This window comes from Carassius carassius, chromosome 44, assembly GCF_963082965.1.
Source record: "Carassius carassius chromosome 44, fCarCar2.1, whole genome shotgun sequence".
Taxonomy (NCBI): domain Eukaryota; kingdom Metazoa; phylum Chordata; class Actinopteri; order Cypriniformes; family Cyprinidae; genus Carassius; species Carassius carassius.
In genome coordinates this window covers 15,427,073-15,448,846 of record NC_081798.1, presented here as the reverse complement: position 1 = coordinate 15,448,846, position 21,774 = coordinate 15,427,073, and the positions used below count along the sequence as shown (strand labels likewise).

The 21,774-nt window shown below is 35.8% G+C and overlaps 1 protein-coding gene and 1 pseudogene across 15 annotated transcripts in view; one reads left to right on the top strand and one right to left on the bottom strand.

The window, feature by feature from the left end:
* LOC132126567 (inositol 1,4,5-trisphosphate receptor type 1) overlaps positions 1–19,010 on the top strand; it is a 136,477-nt gene extending 117,467 nt beyond the window's left edge. For all 15 annotated transcript variants that reach the window (XM_059537901.1, XM_059537900.1, XM_059537895.1 and 12 more), the window contains 7 exons: positions 53–139; positions 1,057–1,202; positions 2,469–2,634; positions 4,151–4,311; positions 13,866–14,027; positions 17,067–17,962; positions 18,602–19,010. In XM_059537901.1, the coding sequence (XP_059393884.1) occupies positions 53–139; positions 1,057–1,202; positions 2,469–2,634; positions 4,151–4,311; positions 13,866–14,027; positions 17,067–17,153 (809 nt within the window). In that variant the 3' untranslated portion in view covers positions 17,154–17,962; positions 18,602–19,010. The remainder of the gene's footprint in view (positions 1–52; positions 140–1,056; positions 1,203–2,468; positions 2,635–4,150; positions 4,312–13,865; positions 14,028–17,066; positions 17,963–18,601) is intronic.
* On the bottom strand, positions 2,040–2,133 carry LOC132126895 (U2 spliceosomal RNA; annotated as a pseudogene).
* Positions 19,011–21,774: the final 2,764 nt, after the last annotated feature.

The following is a 21,774-nucleotide window of genomic DNA, read 5'->3' as shown; positions in this document are numbered from 1 at the left end:
ATTTAAAAGTAACAATTTATAGCTCCTAATCTGCAGTTTTCCCTGTGTTCAGAGCACTCTGCCAGTAAGATGGGAGAGTTCCTGGCAGGTGCGGTGTGTAGGAAAGAGGAGAACTGTTCCACGGAGACCATGGCGGATGGTATGGACCCCATCACTCACAACTCTCTCCTTCACACACACACTTCTAGTTAAATCTGAGTGGTATGGCCTGGTCATGAGACGAGGAAAGGAGAGAATCCCTGGTAGGTTATGTGGGTGATGTTTGGGGTCGGAGGTTAATGACAGTCAGGCACTAAATGTTCAGCAGGTTCATGCTGGTTTGGGGTTAAAGTCCAGACCAGTCTAATTCGGATTTGCAGGCAGGTCTTTGAGAATGTGCACATTTAAGATGTAAGGCCAGACTAATTTGATCGCTGGAGCTGATCAGCCAGTCTGAACCCTCTGAACCTGCGGCGCGTGGCATGTCTGCTCCTGTGAATGTGTCTTACCTTGTTTAGCACATCAGTTAACATTGAAAGACTTCACTTAAGCCAGTTTGAGACTAGCATTGTTCTTTCTCATAAACAGGGTTACTTAGGGTTAACAAGAACAAGATTATGGCAAAGCTTAAATTTCAAGAGTCTGTAGTGATTCTTCAGATTGTTTATATTTTTTTATATGTATGTGGAAACTGTCATAAATTTTTTAGTATTCATTGATAAATAGAAAGTAAAAAAAAAAAAACTGCGTTTATTTTTAAAATATATATCTTTAGAAACACGTTCGCAATCGTAGCTAGCACCGCTGACGTTTTCTTTAGAAAATATACAAATTTAGTTGTATAAATAGTTCTGTATTTGTTTGCAAATTATCTTTGACGTTTTTGAATGAGATTTTGTTTTTTTGTGTTATGGTCTGATAAATTTGGATCTTATTTTAGGAAAGCGTTTCACCACAAATGCTATTTCTGCTTCAAGATTTGCATGTATGCAACCTTTTTGTCTGAGCGCTTTCTGTAGAACATTCCGCAGTAATCCATTATTTGTTATTTGCGTATTGACGTGTTGTTTCCTGCAGCTGTAGGAGTACAGTCGACTGCTGTTGTGATTGAGGATAAGGAGAGGACGTGCGACTCGCTGCTCATGTGTATCGTCACTGTCTTGAGCCACGGTCTAAGGAGCGGTGGCGGGGTTGGAGATGTTTTGCGGAAACCTTCTAAAGAGGTACCACACAAGGGCCTCAATATGAATTTGAGTCTTTTATTCGGCCTGTGGCATATGGGTGTTCAGAAAACCTGTTTGGAAACAGTCGCTATTTTTCCAATTCCTATGCCGTTTTTATATTAATATATATTTATATATAATATAAAATATAAGAATATAAATGTATATACATGTAAATATTTCCAAATATATGTATACTGTATGTGTGTGTATAATAAATAAAGACAGTACACATACATATAGTATGTAAACAAAAACTTTTTTGGGGGGATGCGATTAATCTAGATTAATCGTTTGACAGCACAAAAATAAAATACAATTGTTAATTGAAATAAATTAAGCATTTCTATAAAAATACAAATAAAATATAAAAAAACATACACAATTTATTTCAGCTTTCAAAGAAAAATTTCTCATTTTCATTCAAGTTTAATGTCAAAAACAGCAAATTTGCTAAAATTTCAAAATGAAAATGCAAAATATTAAAATAAATGCTAATTCAAACTGTTATCTCACTGATACTAAAATAACACTGAAAGTGAAAGTGACATGACATTCAGCCAAGTATGGTGACCCATACTCAGAATTTGTGCTCTGCATTTAACCCATCCGAAATGCACACACACACAGAGCAGTGGACACACACACACACTGTGAGCACACACCCGGAGCAGTCGGCAGCCATTTATGCTGCGGCGCCCGGGGAGCAGTTGGGGGTTCGATGCCTTGCTCAAGGGCACCTAAGTTGTGGTATTGAAGGTGGAGAGAGAACTGTACATGCACTCCCCCCACCCACAATTCCTGCCGGCCCGGGACTCGAACTCACAACCTTTCGATTGGGAGTCCGACTCTCTAACCATTAGGCCACGACTTCCCCAACTGATAAGAACAGATACTACACTTGATCTTAGCCAAAAGGCCGAGAAGCGATCACTGTTGAATAATTACAACTTGTATTTACAATAATTAAATAATTGTCCTCACAAATGCTTTTATGATCACTTATTGGTGCATTTTGAATAATCAGTCAAACACTTTTATTTTTACTTATGTTTTGGTAAATTGGGACTTAAAAATTGTAGTTCTCAAACAGTCGGTTTGGTTGCACAGAGATAAGGCTGACTGGGCAGACTTAGGTAGAAAACTGGCTTATTGAGTCTTTACTCAGAAAGCTTGAGGACCTATGGTCTGTTATTGGATGTTGATTGGGAGATTGAATTGGAAACAGCACAGATATTATAATCTACTGCATTTCTTTCTCCATAGGAGCCTCTTTTTGCAGCCCGTGTGATCTACGACCTCCTCTTCTTCTTTATGGTAATCATCATCGTCCTCAACCTCATTTTTGGAGTCATCATTGACACCTTTGCTGACCTCAGAAGTGAAAAACAGAAGAAAGAGGAGGTTCTGAAAACGACTTGCTTCATTTGTGGTGAGTGTCTACTGTACATGCCCTCAACGGAATTCCAGTGGCTTTCCATTCCAGTCAAAACACAAAAGACAATGCAAACGAAGTGATCTTGCTCCACATCTCCTGACATACAGCTGCAATTCTTGTTTATTAAAATAAAACATTTTATTATGGCTAATTAGAACCATACTCAAACTGAAAACGTTCAGATAGAACAAATCAAGCTTAATGCTTCATTGCAGTTCAAAAAAATAGCTCAGTTGATGTTTAAATGATTGTTGGACATTTCTTGTCTTTGGACACTATTGTTTCACTAGTTCACGCTTACATATAATTAGCTGAGGTATGGTATGCGTATTTGGCGTGCTGTCCGGGGAAGGGCTCCGAGCTCGGGAATGTCCCGAACCTAGAGTAACCCCCCTTCCCTGTCTATTTATAAAGTGAACTTAAAGTGAGGAGATGGGGTGGAGGAGGGATGCTGATAAACCGTCAATGGATAGAGGGAAGTCAGCGATATTTATACTATGGGATTGATTACTTGATTATGGTCCACCTGTGTTGATTAGGCTAAGTATCTGACGCGCTCCTCCCGAATCTTATTAATAAAATTTCATTTATATTTCAGTTTTGGCTTTGAAATGTACTTTAAGCAATACATCATATAAATCAAATATCCTTCAAGTGTCTTCAAGTTATCTTCAGTGAGTCACAACCGTATTCATTTCATGTACCTATGTCCCATATATTTCATAGGCCCACAAAACTGTTTTGCTCCAGCATAAACATTAGGACGCCCCCTCTTCACCAGAAGTCTTAGTCATAACTCACTGAGGAGGTGGTGGAGTGTCTTCCTGTTGACCATGTTAGTGTGAGATCAGCTATAAATGATCATCAATCTCACAGTGCACACACTTACTTATATATAAATACTGTTTTAGACTCATGTCTTTTGATATGCATTGATATTGAAACTGCAGTTTGTTGGGATTCAGTTGATGATTTCACAATACTTTTGAAAGCTCAGTGCGCAACAGAATGTAATCTGAGATGAACAGTACAAACGTGCGATTGGAGAGTAGAAGACATGTTGTAGTCAAGTGACAATTTCCCAATGTGTTCACTTGCCAATTATGCATCAAAATTAGGCTATTTGTTTGTGACTATTACAAGATTCATAACCTCCATTTGCTCATAACATGCACCATTCATGGTTGTATACAAACAGTTTCCCTGTGGTTAGACTTCCTCTTTCGAGATAGTACAGTTTTCTTTGAAACATAACCATTTTTAAGAGAAAGAAGTCTGGTTATGCATCATGTCAAAGTCTTAAAAGATTGTTTTCCCTCATACTGAATAAACTGCATAGATCTAAATAAGCTAAATCCTTCTTTTTGGAAAACTGACCATTGGGCTGCATTGTCACTTCAAGATTACACTCAATCTTCTTAACCCATGAAAACAAGGTTTTAGTTGGCAAGGCCCATTTACAACAACTGATTCAAACTAATTTTGTTGTAACTGTGTTTCTGCTCTACAGGTTTGGAGAGGGACAAGTTCGACAACAAAACAGTGACGTTTGAGGAGCACATTAAGGTGGAGCACAACATGTGGCATTATCTCTTCTTCATCGTGCTGGTGAAAGTGAAAGACTCCACAGAGTTCACAGGGCCAGAGAGCTATGTGGCTGAAATGATCCGGGTAATGTACTTGATGGGTTTGCTAAGATGAAATGATCATATTTTCAGCCACAACTGAGTTTTTATCTTGGGTGGATGTGGTATCTCAAAAGAATTTCATTTGAAAATTGTTTGTACCATTTCTAAGAAAAGTTGAAACGGGACGCGCAACAAATTACTATGCATAAATCACACAATGGAATGTGTAGCATCCATAGCTAACCCTTCATTCAGTTTAAAGAAATATTCTAGGTTCATTACTAGTTATACTCATTTGAAAGCATTTGGGGAATAGTTTTGATTACTGCAATTAATTACGACTTGTTCCTCCTTTTGTTGAAAAAAAGGCAACAAGATTACTGTTACAATTAAAGTGAATCCATAATAATAATAATAATAAATGAAACTTAAAAACATGAACAAGATATTTTGAACGATATGTTCACCATTTTTGACCATTTTGTTGCCATGACAATGTAATACCTAAATATTAAAATGACAATTTTTTGAAAGAGATGAATACTTCTATTCAGGAAGGGAGCATTTAATTGACAGTAAATACTTTATTATACTGAACGTTGTATTCAGCAATAGTAAAAAAAAAATGTACTGTGGTTTCCAAAATAATAATAATAATAATAATAATAATAATGAGTAATAATGCTGAAAATTCTACTTTGCATCACAGGAATAAATTACACTTTAAAATATATTAAAATGAGAAAAATTTACTGTATTTTGATCACATAAATACTTTGGGTGAGCATGAGGAACATTTAAAAAAATCTAAACTTTTGAACAGTAGAGTAAGTGCTTTTGTAAAATTAAAATTTTTGGTTTTAAATCCTTAGAAAAAGAACTCCATTTACTACCATTGTATGTGCTTCATTGTAAATTAAAACTAAACAGTTGTCGCCTTTCAAGAAGCCGAGGTCAAGCTGAGATAGTTTAAGCCTTAGGGTCAAAGTCACATGATAAGAGGGAACCAGCCAATAGTATGGCACAGTTTTGGATCAGTGGATATGTTTATCTACTGCTGAGGATTATTTGTGAACTCACAGTTGAAAACGATGTGATTGCTTGACACTGAGTGTCAACTTATACACACAGAGAGAGAACCAAAGAGTTCTGTTCAAACAGCATATCAATAAGGTGTTTGTGTGTGGGTTTCTTGCCCCCTCTACAAAGCATGGCTTCAGAGATGCTGTTAGATATCAGATTTCCAAAGAATGATGTATTTATGAAGACTAAATGATGCCATGATGGGGCGTGACTTCTCCTCAGAAACATGTTTAGATCTTATGTTTATTTGAGCCCACAAACCCTGGGGCAGAAATGAACCGACTTGACCCTAGAAGTGTAGCTTGCTGTGGGGAATGTGGCCTACTTTAAGCTTTACCTCTGGGAAAGTGAAGTGTTTAAGATATTTTCCACCAGATTCCTCGCAGTAAATCCCCTTAAATGACCCCAAACCTTCTACTTTGACTCATACAATCATAACTTTGTGACCTTCAGTCTCTCAGGGACCCCAGAGCTTCTGTTTGCCTTCAGACTGGAGTCTTAAGATCTTCTGAAAATGGCTTGGAATGTGTTAATCCTTGAGAAAAGCTGTGACAGCGCACACGGCTCATTTAAGTTGGTTGACCAGAGAAGCAGGAGTTCCCCTCATGATTGCTATATGTGTATGCCTTTGTATTCGTGTGTTTCTTTGAACAATCATCCCTTACTTAAAACACTGTGGGCTTTTTCATCAGAAAAACTCTTTTAACAACTGTAGCAAATCACTGGGTGAATGCAAGTCTGTTGCTAAACGGGATATTAAAAGAAAAATGAGGGCACTTATGTTGTTCATTTAAACATCCTGTTTTATCTCTATTGCCGTTTTATCATCATACTGTATTCTTTGCTTAATGCAATGGCGTGGAACTTTAATAGTGTTTTATGTAACTTTTGAGTAATTTTAGGGAAAGAGAAGTGCTCAGGAAAGCCCCTTCTGCACAAGTGGTGGTTCTCTTGACGCAGATGGTGCAGCAGTGGGTTTCTGACACAGTTTCTGATCCGGGTGGTGTCTTTTGGCCCAGTTCCCAACTTCTGTGGTGGATTTCGAGGGTTCACTTTGCGGTCTTGGGAGGAATCACCTGATTTGGGATTAGTTGCTCTTTAAGGTCTCCTAAAAAATAAGAATGCTTTGACTTGACAACAAAGGGTAGAGCAATTTGTGATGCATCAGTATTTAATGCATGGTCTCTCTCTATGGTTTCTGAGAAGAGCATCAAGCTGTGGTTGGTAAAGTCATTATTTGACTATAAAAACTGCACATGAAGTCACTTTTTAACATTTTATTTAGTAAAGAGAAGACAGGAAGTTATAGGGAGAATGTGGAATGAGTCTAACAACCTGGAAACAAGTTAACATTTTTGAACTTCTGTTTCTATCATCCCGAAGTCAGTGGGTTTTTTTTTTCAATGGGTTTTAAAAAAGGTCTGAAGTAAAAAAACAAAAACAAAAAAAAAACTCTTTTTTTTTTTTTTTTAAAGCTTTATAGACGTTGGGAAATAATTGGTTTACAGAGATTGTCAAAGTAATTAAACGCCATCACAACGAACAGAAAGATTCGTCCACCCACCCACCCACCCACCAGTCCCTTATACAATCTTATTGTGTTTTTGCTTGTGCTCTTGCAAACTTTTCAAACTTAAACTTTCTACAGTGAAGATTTTTAAAGAAATATTAAATATATAGTAATGGTGTCAAACGATTAATCGCGATTAATCGCATCCAAAATAAATGTTTTTGTTTACATATGTATGTGTACTGTTTATATTTATTATGTGTATATAAATCCACACACATGCCTGTATATATATATATATATATATATATATATATAATGAATTATGAATATAAATATAGACATGTAAATGCATGTAAATATTTTCTAAATATTTATATATACATAATAAATAAACACAGAACACACACATATACTATGCAAACAAAAACTTTTATTTTGTATACGATTAATTGCAATTAATCATTTGACAGGACTAAAAATGGTTAAAAGTAGTAGCTTAGTGGTGGTGACACTGAGGTCATGAGGCCTATGGTTCATTTGTAGTCAGCATTTTACTTCTGCCGATTGTATTTAAGCTTCGAAATTCTTTATCATGATGAACAGGATATGTGATAATCATAAACATTTGAGGGCCGCAGAGCTTATTTCCTACAACAATCCAACAGATAATGGAAAAATTCTAATTGTTGAGGAACCAGAGTGATTCTAATTGTTGATTTGGTCTACAAAATGTTCTAATCCCTGCAACACTTTGTCTTAAATTGCTGCTCTTAAAACAAATATATTCACTTAAATTGCTTCAAGACCTATCAAGACCAAAGAGGAAAGACCTTTACTGTTTGATCGTCTACTTTCATTCAGATAATTGAGGTTAGATCAAGCGCTGTGTCTGTAGGTAGAACCCCTACATGAACCTGCCCTTTTCCCTGCAGCTTCCCCCCCCCCCCGTGAATATTATTCACAGCTTTGTGATGACGTCTGTTGTAATTGTCGCACTTTGAAGCGGTGCGTGAATGCTCGGGTCCTATTTAGGACCGATGCTGTTGTTTCTGCTCAGACCACAGAGCATCCTGTCTAAGTGTGTGGGCTCTTGCGGTATTAATAATGAAATTCACACTTCCCTCATTTCCATTGAAGCAGCAGATACAGTTGAAATTGATGTGGCTAGAGTGCTCACACATTTACTGGCAATGCTGTCAAGTGTAAACAAAGCTTAGGAAATAGAGGTTTGAGAGGGGGCTGGTTCGGACGCACGAACGTGCACAAACACACCCAAATAAGCGTCAAACCAAAGCAGCACTGCAAAAATAAAAAAAGATGCTTGCATTACATTTGCCCCTTTTTCTGTCATAAGCGAATGAGCGCTGTTATAGTTTCTTTATTAGAGAGACAATTCTTTGAAAAAATAAAATTCTATGATGATTTGCTCTACTCACTCTCATGTCATTTCAAACCTGTATCATTTCTTTCTTCTTTGGAACATAAGAGGAAATATCAAGATTTTTTTTTTCATACAATGCAAGTCAATAGTAACAAAAATGTTTAGTTTTTAACACTCTTCATAATATCTTTGTGATGATATATAATGACAATATGTTCATCTTATATGAACTAACCCTTTTAATTTTTTTCTTTTTACATAGAAATAGTAGTAGTTCTCTTTTCTGTTGAAGTAAAACCAGAGGAAGTAGGTATTTAGTGTAGGTTGTAAAGCAGACATGTCACTTTCCTCTTGATTTATATCCAGCAGCAGAGACAGTGGGTTTTATTAAGTTTTTACATTTGTTGGTTATTTGGAGAAATGGGATAATTTAAAAATAGTTTTAGGTTTTGCTAAATGTCCGGTTTGTCTGGTATTATAAACAATGGTTTTACAAAAATAGCTATGAAAATTTCCCTTTTTTTGTTTGTTTTAATTCATATGATTATCAGAAGCAGTGATTTTCCATTTAAAGTTCAGACTTCATGAAACATTTTGAGTTTATCTAATATATAATTTATAATAAAATAAGAACACAGTATTCAGGATTTGCTGGTTATTTAGAGAAATAGAAGTGTTTCCTAAATTTTAATACATATGTGTAATAATTTTATTGGGTATTTGTCTATTTAGAATTCCTAGCAAAATTATAAGAATATTTTATAAGTGTGTTATTCATAATATGTTATTTATTTTTTGTGTTTTCTCTAGGAGCTCTAGGATTCTCTGGTTAAAATCTGAGTTCGTTAGGCATCGGTCTATGTAATTTACCCGCTGTGTGGCAGTCTGAACAGTGTTGGTGACGTTGGCTATACCATTTGACAGATTTCAAAAGCAGACTCAGTCAGGATGAAACAGGTCTGATTAGAGTTAATGGTTTGTGCCTGTGTGATGACGATGACGAAACCGGCTGACAGCTGGGCTCCATGCACAGACGACATTGTTTGTGGGCGGGAGGTAAACACAAACCTCAACATCTGTGGCAGCAGGAAGTGAGTGCGCACGCACGCACTCCTCTCTTGTTCTCAGAATGAGTGAGAGCATTACCTGTGATTTTCCCCTGCGTCTGTCTGAAGTGTGTGCGCACGGCCCATCTGAGATTTCAGAGACAAGGGGACTTCTCCGCACCTGCAGCCTGAAGACCTCTGTCTCTCTCTTTCTGTCACACACACATGCCTATAAGCGGGTAACTGACATAATTACATATGCATGAACCGTTCTTCCCCATCATTTAAGGATAACGTGCATATAAATGTATAAGGGAAAGTTTATTTTTAGATGCTATGACTTGTCAACATTTCCTATGGAAGCTGTGTTCTGCCAATTTTATGAGTTATGCAATTGTGACTATTTCTTTACAGTTGTAATTTTATATCTCAGTGTAATTGAATTTTTATTTTAAAATGTGTCCTGATTTCTTCTAGTGGGGATTGACAAATATAAGTGAGCTGTTTACTGGTTGAATTCCCTGCTCTGTTTCTTAAAAATGAAATGCATTTGTATTGCGGTCATTTTATGGCTAAGCCAACAATGTTATTTTGAGGCGGGACTATCTGTTTCATTGACCAGTAGCAGAGAAGGGGAGTGGTCAGGACACCTGTTTGAAAACAGTCATTATTTTGCATGAATGCAGAAATTACGTTTTCATGTCATAAAATAGTGTTTTCCTTCAACCAAGAACAAAACTGCCTCATTTTTATTTTTTAAAGTTAAAGTTCTTTTCTTTTATTTCGAAAACACAATTATTCACAGATTTTCATGAAAAAAGCTTAAATATAGCCAAAAGGTTTGCTTTAACTTGGCTATGTCTTTATAATCAGAACAAAAAACAACTGATATATATATTATTTTTATATCCATGTTTTGTTTTGCGTTACATTGTTTGGCATTTTCCTTTTTTTAATAAGTCCTGCGGTTTGTTAAAACATCTTAAGTATCCTATGCAGTCTTTCCAGGAATATCAGAACACAAAACCTTCATGCATAGATGTTATAAATAGAAAGAATTCGGTTTAAAATAGCTATATATGTTATGTAGCATGTTACAGCACAGCTGTCATGATAACTGCCAGAGGGACTCACTGACTTCCTTATAGGATAAGATGAAAATATGCAAATATTTTCACAGCATTGACAAACCTCTGTAGTCAGGACGTGTCTGTCTGCTAGCCAGGTTTGTGTGTGTGTGTGTTTATGTGCAAGTAATCCAGCAGTGGGGAGAATAGGAAGTGTCTGAGCAGAGAATGGCGTTTTCTTTGGCTGGTATTCTTTGACGTGGCTATCACTTTTTCCCTGCTTGTGTTAGATTCCCTCTCGTCCTTATTAGGATCTGCGTCTGACCTTCTCTCACCAGTCAGACTAAAGTCAGACATTCTGCAATCGTGTTTGGCTCAGGCTGGATCTCGAAGACTACCACTGCTGTCTCTGATCGCTTGTTGCACTATAAACTATTCAGAGATATTGCAACAAAAGAGCATGGCTGTTTCATTAACAACTTTTTGTACTAGACCAGAAAATCACTGAAAAGTAAAATGTAAATTATACTTTTTTTTGACTGTGTTAAAATACTACAAAGTGTTGCCAAATCTGCCGGTTTCTTTTTACATTTCTCCATCTGAGAGGATTATGATGCTCAAAAGTAAATAAAAATTTCCTGAAAAGTCCAAAATAGATCCAAACCTGGTTTCATCTTGCGGTCCGATACAGTTTTTAGTGTTCTGCTTGATTGAATTAGTGTGTATAATGTCAAATATCTCATTGAGGAACGATGGTAAATTCCCCCTTGTTAAATAATTGTATGCTAGTTAGGGAGAAACATAGTGCTCAATGTTTTGTATCTCCGATCTGAGGGTGAGGATGTCCACATGCTCATGTGACTTTGATACTCCATTTCCTTTGCTGTAATTATATTACACATATGGAATTTTGGCTGATGTAACGAAAGATATTTTTATGAACAGAGAGACAATGAGGGAATGGGAGGTGGAGGAGGACATGACTTCAAGCACCATTAGTTAATGTCTGATTTCTAAAATGGTTTGTGCAATGTGCATGGTGGGAAATCTAGTGGAGGAAGTTTAGAAATTGTTTTGGAAGGGGAAAAATAAGAAACTGTGAGTAATTAATGAATAAATCATACAGCAGACACTGAAAAATGCATCGTTTGACAGGTCAGCAATTCATGTGAAGTGACCAAAATAAGTCAGATTTGACAAAATATCAAACATACGTGACCCTGGACCACAAAACCTGTCATAAGGGATTTGTACATCATCTGAAAGCCGAATAAATAAGGTTAAATAAGCTTGTTATGCTAGGACAATATTTGGCTGAGATGCAACTATTTGAAAATCTGGAATTTGAGGTGGCAAAAAAGTCTTTAATGTTGTCCAAATGAAGTTCTTAGCCATGCATTTATCAGAAATTAAGTTTTGATATATTTATGGTAGGAAAACCTGATATAGATGACATATTTACGATGTGTCAAATTCACACAAGTGTCTTAGCATTATAAATAAATAAAGCATAAAAACTGTAATACTGTGAAATATTATTGTGGCATAAAGTAACTGTTTTCTATATGTATTTATGTTATGCAAAACATTACTCCAGTCTTAATTGTCAAATGATGCTTCAGAAATCATTCTTATATGCTGATTTGATGCTCCAAAAAAAATATTATATATATATATAAATATATTTTGCAGAAACTGATTAATTCAAAAGAACAGAATTTATTATAAATATAATTTGTTTGCAACATTATTAAGGTATTTGCTTTCACTTTTGATCTTTATAACTCTTGTTTGCATTTTGCCAACTTTTTAACCAGTGTGTAAGTGACTTGTCATTTGGAACTATTGAATGTGCAGGTGCTGGTCATATAATTAGATTATTTATATAAGAATACAATCAAAAAGTTGATTTATTTCACTAATTCCATTCAAAAAGTGAAACTTGTATATTATATTCATTCATTACACACAGACTGATATATTTCAAATGTTTGTTTCTTTTAATTTTGATGATTATAACTGACAACTAGGGAAAATCCTAAATTCAGTATCTCAGAAAATTTGAATATTATGAAAAGGTTCAATATTGAAGACACCTGGTGCCACACTCTAATCAGCTAATTAACTCAAAACACCTGCAAAGGTCTTTAAATGGTCTCTCAGTCTAGTTCTGTAGGCTACACAATCATGGGGAAGACTGCTGACTTGACAGTTGTCCAAAAGACGACCATTGACACCTTGCACAAGGAGTGCAAGACACAAAAGGTCATTGGAAAAGAGTCTGACTGTTCACAGAGCACATTAATAGAGAGGCGAATGGAAGGAAAGATGTGGTAGAAAAAAGTGTACAAGCAATAGGCATAACCGCACCCTGGAGAGGATTGTGAAACAAAAGCCATTCAAAAATGTGGGGGAGATTCACAAAGAGTGCACTGCAGCTGGAGTCAGTGCTTCAAGAACCACTACAGACAGATGTATGTCACATTCCTTGTGTCAAGCCACTCTTGAACAACAGACAGCGTCAGAAGCGTCTCGCCTGAGCTAAAGACAAATAGGACTGGACTTCTGCTAAGTGGTCCAAAGTTATGTTCTCTGATGAAGGTACATTTTGCATTTCCTTTGGAAATCAGGGTCCCAGAGTCTGGAGGAAGAGAGGAGAGGCACACAATCCAAGTTGCTTGAGGTCCAGTGTAAAGTTTCCACAGTCATTGATGGTTTGGGGTGCCATGTCATCTGCTGGTGTTGGTCCACTGTGTTTTCTGAGATCCAAGGTCAACACAGCTGTCTACCAAGAAGTTTTAGAGCAATTCATGCTTCCTGCTGCTGACCAACTTTATGGAGATGCAGATTTCATTTTCCAACAGGACTTGGCACCTGCACACAGTGCCAAAGCTACCAGTACCTGGTTTAAGGACCATGGTATCCCTGTTCTTAATTGGCCAGCAAACTGGCCTGACCTTAACCCCATAGAAAATCTGTAGTGTATTGTGAAGAGGAAGACATTCAGACCCAAGAATGCAGAAGAGCTGAAGGCCACTATCAGAGCAACCTGGGCTCTCATAACACCTGAGAAGTGCCACAGACTGATTGACTCCATGCCACGCCGCATTGCTGCAGTAATTCAGGCAAAAAGAGCCCCAACTAAGTATTGAGTGCTGTACATGCTCATACTTTTTTTTTCAGTTGGCCAAGATTTCTAAAAATCCTTTCTTTGTATTGGTCATAAGTAATATTCAAATTTTCTGAGATTTCTGAATTTGGGATTTTCCTTAGTTGTCAGTTAAAATCATCAAAATTAAAAGAAATAAACATTTGAAATATATCAGTCTGTGTGTAATGAATGAATATAATATACAAGTTTCACCTTTTGAATGAAATTAGTGAAATAAATCCATTTTTTGATGATATTGTAATTATATGACCAGCACCTGTATACTATTTATATGCTACACGTTATATATAATAGAAATGTGTTACCAAGAACACTAATGTGTACTATTCCAACAGGAACACAACTTGGACTGGTTTCCACGGATGCGGGCCATGTCGCTGGTTAGTAGCGATGCCGAGGGCGAACAGAACGAGATCAGGAATCTTCAGGAAAAACTTGAATCCACCATGAAGCTTGTCTCGAATCTGTCAGGCCAACTGACTGAACTGAAAGAGCAAGTGAGTGCTGATGCTTTTGGCCTGATGTCAGAACATTATGTCTGTAATGCTGACATGTTAGGCCAGTTTTTCACGCCCCAATGAGGATGAGGTGTAGTCTTGACCCATTAAGCTGTTTAAATAGACTGCACAGACTAGAATTGGAGTTGGGTGTGATTGAAACTAGGCCTTCAAGGTCAGTCAGTACGAGTCCACAACCTCTACAAGGTTCAATTAGACCAAAGGGCAATGAGTCATTTCTGTCTCTTTCTGCCTTCGGCTTTCTTTCACCTTCTTTCATCTTTCACCTGCGTCATGAGGCCAAGTGTTGTTTCACTTTTATTCAGCCTCATTGTCGTCCAGATGAAGTTCTGCGAACTCAAGCTTGTTTGTTTCCACAGATAAACAATGTAGCACACGCAGATGAATATGATAAAGTGGGTCATTGACTTAGACGCTCATATTTTGATTTGGTGGAAATATGCGCAATGGGGTTTGCTGTCATGTTGTTGATTTCTTGTAAATAGTGTCGAATAAACACCAACTTGAGGTGTGCAGCCACATAAAATGGGAAGTGTCTACAGGGAAGTTGATTTTTGTAATCCAGACATGGGGGAAAGGGTCACTGTTTGGCTAAAAGAAGACAAAGCAAGTAAAACCCAACAAACTTTCACTATTATCCTGCGTTAGTGTGGTGGTTACACGTGTCAGTACCAGTTTTGCTTTTCCCTTTCTTACTTTAAACTTGGAAGAGAGACTGATAAGAATTCTTTACACAAATATTTGAAAATGAATTATTTGTTTATCGACTGGTTAATATTTGATAATAATCTTGGGCTGTGTTTTCAGTCTGTGATCTTGTTAAAATATTATTATAGGGTTGTTTGTCTTTTTCTGCTTTCATGTACTCTGTGCAAGATTTCACACGGGAAAAGTGTAAATAAGACAAAATTAGAAATCAAGTAACTGCAATAAACAAAATGAAAAAATTACAAAAAGACTTGCAGGCACCAGAAGCACCATTTATATGAGAATTGTTTTAAAATGATTAAGACCCAAATACATCAAATCCATAGCAAACCTCCACTATAATATTCTATGAAAATGTATATACTTGTGTTTAAAAAATAAAATGAATAAATGTATGCATTCCAAAACCTTTTTATCTACTCACATATGCTTACATGCTTAGCATAAATCTATCTATCAATACAAACTTAGTTTTAATTGTCAATTTTCAAGATTATTCATCCTATGATATATTTCACTTAAAGCACTAGTGTAATCACTTTCTTCCATTTCAGATCATTTCATTTATCAAATCATTTCAGATTTCTTTTACGAATGGGTGTTTTTGGGGTGAGCTTAAATCTAGGTAGGATCTCGCACTGTATTTTAGCTCTAAAGCATTTTGTCTCAGATGTTTATTATTATTTCACTTGGATTACAGATCAAGACGTGAAAAACTGCAGTTGACGGATCCTTATATGAAGGAGCGAGCAGTGCCACTTACTTTTAAATGATTGTGTGGTTGTTTAGTAGTATGAGGTACTTCCTGTGGACATCAGCTTTAATATACACATGCGTGAGCGTTTTTTTGGCTCGCTTCTGCAGCTGTTGAGTCAGAGTAGGGGATTTCGGTACAGACGGTCTGTATTTCTGTGGAACTGTGTACGTGAGAATGAGTGTGTGTTAGTTTATGTTGTAGTTCAGTAACACCACACTGCATGACATTGCTCCAATTGCTCCATTTTATTTTCACCGAAGCTTTTTATAAGGCAGCGCACACACACACACACACACACACACCTACAATAACGTGTTATGAGGTCATAACCAAGGCAACATGAATGGACACACACAATGCATGACTGCATGACATGCCTGATCTGTGGGAGAGACAAACAGGAGATGAGGAAGATTTAAAATGAACAAAACTTCAGATATATGTGTGTTTTTTTGTACGTGTATATATACACATACACTCTGAAAAAAAAACTGTTATAAAATATGTACATGTAAAAGTAATTGTGAGCTCAGTGTAATACTGCACACTTTTTTTTTTGCAATCCAATGTAATTTCATGTCCCAGTCACATTGTCTTTGTTAAATAAACATTACTTACACTATCAGAAAAAATTATAATAATACATATTCTGTTTATTAAAGCCAAGTATGAATCTCATCAAGTTAGTGTTTTTAAGCATTTTACATTCTTTCCAAAATAATAACTTAAGGCAATAACAATTTAAACAATATATATTATTTAACTTATTTTCATCGATTCTTTTTAATAGTTAACTTTAAGCTATTGTTACATTTTTCAGATCATAAGTCATCAAAGCTCGGTAAATATTGGTCATAGATGCGGAGATTTGCCAAGATGATTACTCACTAAAAACTCCCAAAGATCATGTTTACATGCCATTTTAACTCTTATTTTAAAGTAACACAGTGTTTCTATGTAAGTTTGTGAGATGTTTACATATTTTTTTTAATTAGTCTTCCTATTAACGCCATTATTTTGTTAATTTGGACTGATTCGTGCACACAGAATGCGCAAGAACACAAGTCAACCAATCACAGCCGATTATAACCAGTCATATCCAATCATATTTCGTTGCAGCTATTGCCTCCTCTCACGTGACTTTCCCCCATTCATTCTCAATTACCCCCACGCTTTAGGGGGTCTGTTAAAACTCAATGGGCTCAGGGGAGGCAAGAGAGATGCAGATCTGCATGGTAACTTTACCTGCTGGTGTCGCTGTTGAACAAAGTTGTTTTAGAAAAACGAGTGATTTACACACTTTTTAATGTTGTTTTGTAATAATGGTGTTGTTTTATTTTTGTACAATTTTTTCCCTCATTCAATATTTTGAGGAGACACTGCCTCCTCTACCTAGTATAATTATATAAGGATATATAATTGTAAATATCACATATACATTTTTTTTTTTAAATCACAAAACGGATATACAATATGCATGCATGGTGTGTGGGAGAGGCAAATAGGAGATGATAAATATTAATATTAACTTCTTGTTCTGTTTGTTTTGACAGATGACAGAGCAGAGGAAACAGAAACAGAGGATCGGGCTTTTGGGACACCCCCAACACATGAACGTGAACCCCCAGCAGCCCGCCTGAACCCCCGGTCCCCCGGCCAAGTGTCCTAACAGCTGTCTCCTGCAGCCATCGATTGCATCAGCCTTTCCGTGTGCGTGTGTATGAGCGTGTGCGTGTCAAGACATTACAGACACATCATCACCACAGCCTGCTGTGTACACCCAAAATAAATGGCTTTAGGCCACCAGGAAAGTATAGAAGACTTTCGCCCCATTCCTCACATCCATCTGAGTGCCAAATGTTTCTGTGTGTTAAAGAGGAAGTGAATTTGCATCCCTTGCCTTCCACAGAGTGAAAACGAGCTACACTAGATACTGCATGACTTACAAACATGTGCTGCAGCCTGTAGATGCTGCTTGAAACACACATCCTTTTGTATTCACCCATGACAGTCAGTGTTTGATGTCTTATTTTTGTATTTTGTGCAATATTAATACTTTAATATGCAACATCTGTATATTATGTCTTAAAGGGACGGTGCAGTATTTTTTTTTTCTTTTGTTCTTTTGCTTTGATTATAATGAAATACTTTAGAGACCAAGTGTTGTAGGAATACTGTTTGCAAAGTGATGTTTGACATCAGATATGATATGTAGACAGGGGAAAAAATGCATTTTCGGTATTTAAGTTAATTTATTTATGTCAACATAAGGAGATTATGCTCATGCTGCCAATATAGAGTTCTTTAATTCTCATGAATAGTATCAGGTTCTGTTTGGTATTTAGGAGCTCCTTATTATGGTTTATGGTTTTTGTTTGTGCTGTCAGATTTATGACCTTAGAAGTCATATACAGAGTAATAATAGATGAACTGTTTAGGCAGTTAAAGGGTTAGTTCACCCAGATAGCAAAATTATGTAATTAATAACTCACCCTCATGTTGTTTCAAACCCGTAAGACCTCCGTTTATCTTCGGTACACAGTTTAAGATATTTTAGATTTAGTCCGAGAGCTCAAAAGACTTAAGCTGTTAACTTTTTTAATGTGGCTGACACTCCCTCTTGAGTTCAAACAAACCAATATCCCGGAGTAATTCATGTACTCAAACAGTACACTGACTGAACTGATGTGAAGAGAGAACTGAATATGAACACAGTTCGCGAACCGGATATCACAAACTGCTTTGTTTTGAACTCTCTCACACGACAGACATGGAAGAGAAGACAATGCTGAATAAAGTCGTCGTTTTTGCTATTTTTGGACCAAAATGTATTTTCGATGCTTCAAAAAATTCTAACTGACCCTCTGATCTCACATGGACTACTTTGATGATGTTTTTCTTACCTTTCTGGACATGGACAGTATACCGTACACACAGCTTCAATGGAGGGACTGAGAGCTCTCGGACTAAATCTAAAATATCTTAAACTGTGTACCGAAGATAAACGGAGGTCTTACGGGTTTGAAACAACATGAGGGTAAGTTATTAATTACATAATTTTGCTATCTGGGTGAACTAACCCTTTAAGATATTTTTTTTGTCTTAAAATTAATGCACTAAAATAATTGAACTCATATCATTCTTGTTATTATAGAGCCATGTTTACTGTGCTTGTTGTATACTCCTACAGCTACTGTAAGAAGGTGAAGTGCGGGATGAATATTTGCTGACAAAACCGTCTTTGTCAAGTTTTCATCTGTAGTCAGTCACATTTTCTATACAGTTTCATCTTTTAGCTAAGCAAAACAAGTCAGTTTCTTAAAACTACCATTTTTTTCTTTCTTTCATTTTTCTTGTAATACATGTATATATGTCTGCAGGTCTTTGCTTTTATATATAGAGAGATGGTTTCACAGCATCCTAATAATTAACAGTACTGTATACTGAGAAATAAGCCTACTACTGATTTAATAGGTAAATATATATATATATATATATATATACTGTATATATATATATATATATATATATATATATATATATACACACACACACACATATATATAATTCTATGAGACTGTAAATTACTTTAGTGATATTTAATAAAATATGTACTTCTTGTTCAAAGGACCAGAACTGAAATATAGTTTTTGTATGTCTCTTTTTGTGGTTTAAGTGGATATCTTTTGGCAGTGAAAAAGGGGACATTAGCATGAAATATCCATAATTCTGCTTCTTGTTTTACATTATATATTTTATTTTGTTCATTAGCTGATATCATGCATAATAGTAAGTACCCACACACAATGTGTTAATTTTGGCGGTACGAAAACATATATGCGTTTATATTTATAGATTGATCACTGCATCATTTCACAGCTTTCTCATGACTTGACATTGTATCATTGATGCAAAGGAAGTTGAGCTTATTAAGAATTCAGGCTTAATAAGGGCCGGCAACCCATGCTTCTCTAAGGAAATGCACTTTCTGTGACCTTTCATGTCAGTCTGCAAAAAGGGTTAAAAAGCTGCTTTCCACGCACTGGCGAAGCCTGTATTTATGTGCTTGTGAGTCGGAGTCAGAGCAGCTTTGTATAGCAACAGAGGTCAGACTGGAGAGTCCCAAATCGATTTCAAGGTAACACACTGTGGTATAACTTCGCTGTTGTCTGTAAAAAAGAGCTGAAGTGTGACTGAAGTGTCAGACGCACCTTAAATGCTTAATTATTGATACTTGGCAACATCGTCAGAAGATTAGCTCTAAAATCCCCTTGTGTAAAGTACAACATCAGACTGAAACCTTCCACGAGTTATATGACATTTATGAAATAAAATGAACCGGTGCAAAGGCAGAAGGAAAATATGACTGGGAACCATTGGTTTAATAAGAAATAGGACATTTTTTAAGTTTTAAAATGTCCAGGAGAGGTCTGTGAGTGCCACTTTCTCTCTGTGCTTTAAGTAAGCTTATTATAAAGTTAATATTAGAGCTGTTTCAACAGTCAGCCTCAGGACATTGCGCACGCTTCTCATTTAACCAGGAAGGTATGAGCACGATAATCTATTAGTCATTTTTACACTCAAAGAGAGTGAGAGTACTTCGCGAGTGGTACTGTATGTTCGTCACATTTTATTCAAATGTTCTAACCAGGCTCATTTATAAAAAACAATTAAAGGGACAATTAAATCCAAATTCTGGGTATGATTATTGCTCTGTGTCCAACTGACCCTAATTGGATACAAATAAATGACTAAAATACAATTTACTAATCACATTTTGGAGAAAAAAAAAAAATTAAAACAAAACTTTAAACTTCCAAGAAGCTTCAATACGTCTCACACATTACAAAAAAAATAAAAATAAATAAATAAATAGTATGAACATATGATTTTTTTTAAAGCTGCATTTAACAACCTTTTAACTTTGTTTTTCACAAAATGCAAAACTTATACAGAGTATTTTGCATATATTTTTCACATTTTAAATTTACATGTGCATTTATTTACAAAAAGTCAATTTACATGTGCTTTTCGTGAAAAAAAAAAAACAAGATATATATATATATATATATATATATATATATATATATATATTATTCTTGCCTTATTGATCCTTAATATGAGGGTTAATTAGAAAGAGAATGAGCAATCTGGACTTTATATATACTATTCGTAAAAACAATTTTAATATTGCTGCTATTTTAACTTGAATGTATAAAATGCAAATGATGAACATTTATGTAAAGTGTTCCTGAAATGCATTATCTCTTGATGACGTCTTTACAGCATTCCTTTTCTTAAAGCAATAATAACACACCTAAACTGAATATTAGGTTAACATATTTACAGTCAAATGAGGGGACTTTCCTTAAACGAAGAAAACAGCCCAGGAAAAAATACACACAACACAGTGTGAAACTCAATTGGCATTGGGACAGCAGGCTGTTTTAGACTAAACCAACCAAACTGTTCTGTTATCACATGACCTATTAAAATTCTTGTTCCACTTATGTAATAAAAGGGACTAATATATGGTCCAACTGTGAAATTATCCATTTAAAACACGTTGCATTTGTAGTTTATTGCATTAGCTTTTCAGGGGTTTTTCTTGTTGTCAGTTCCAAGTACTATCTGCATATTAAGAACAGGTTTATATTTCTCAGTATTCACACTAAAGTGTGAACCTAAGTGTAAAAACCTAGATTACACCCTAAGCCTCAAGGACACATCACAAATCTGCTTTTGTCTTTCCTTTCCATGTGCAACCAAAATATGCAATGCATTCTGTTTATTAAGTGACTGAAGGAACTGTGTCATGAACTCCGCCTGTGCTGAAGGATGCTTTGTCATCCTTTTGCTGCACTTGGAGAGAAAAACTCCCACTTCTTTCCACCAGTTCTTTTAGAATTTAAATTATTAACTATATTTTATGAGCAGACCTCAAAACCAAGGGTCACATTTTCCTTGCGTAGCCATTATTGAGTTTGTTAATTTATATAAATTGTAGGCTATTCTTATAAATAAATCAAATTATACATTCAAATGAATGAACTAATTAATTACTTAATGTATTTATTCAATAATATAAGTTATATTGGTGAGAGAAAACATAAACCAATTTTGTGCCGATTATATGTGCATCGTATGCATCACACTGGTTTTCTTGTTGATAAGGTAATTAATTTTAGCAGCATGTTATATTGTAACATGGACATAGCAAAGTAAATGCTATAGCATATATGGTATACCTAATTCTATATA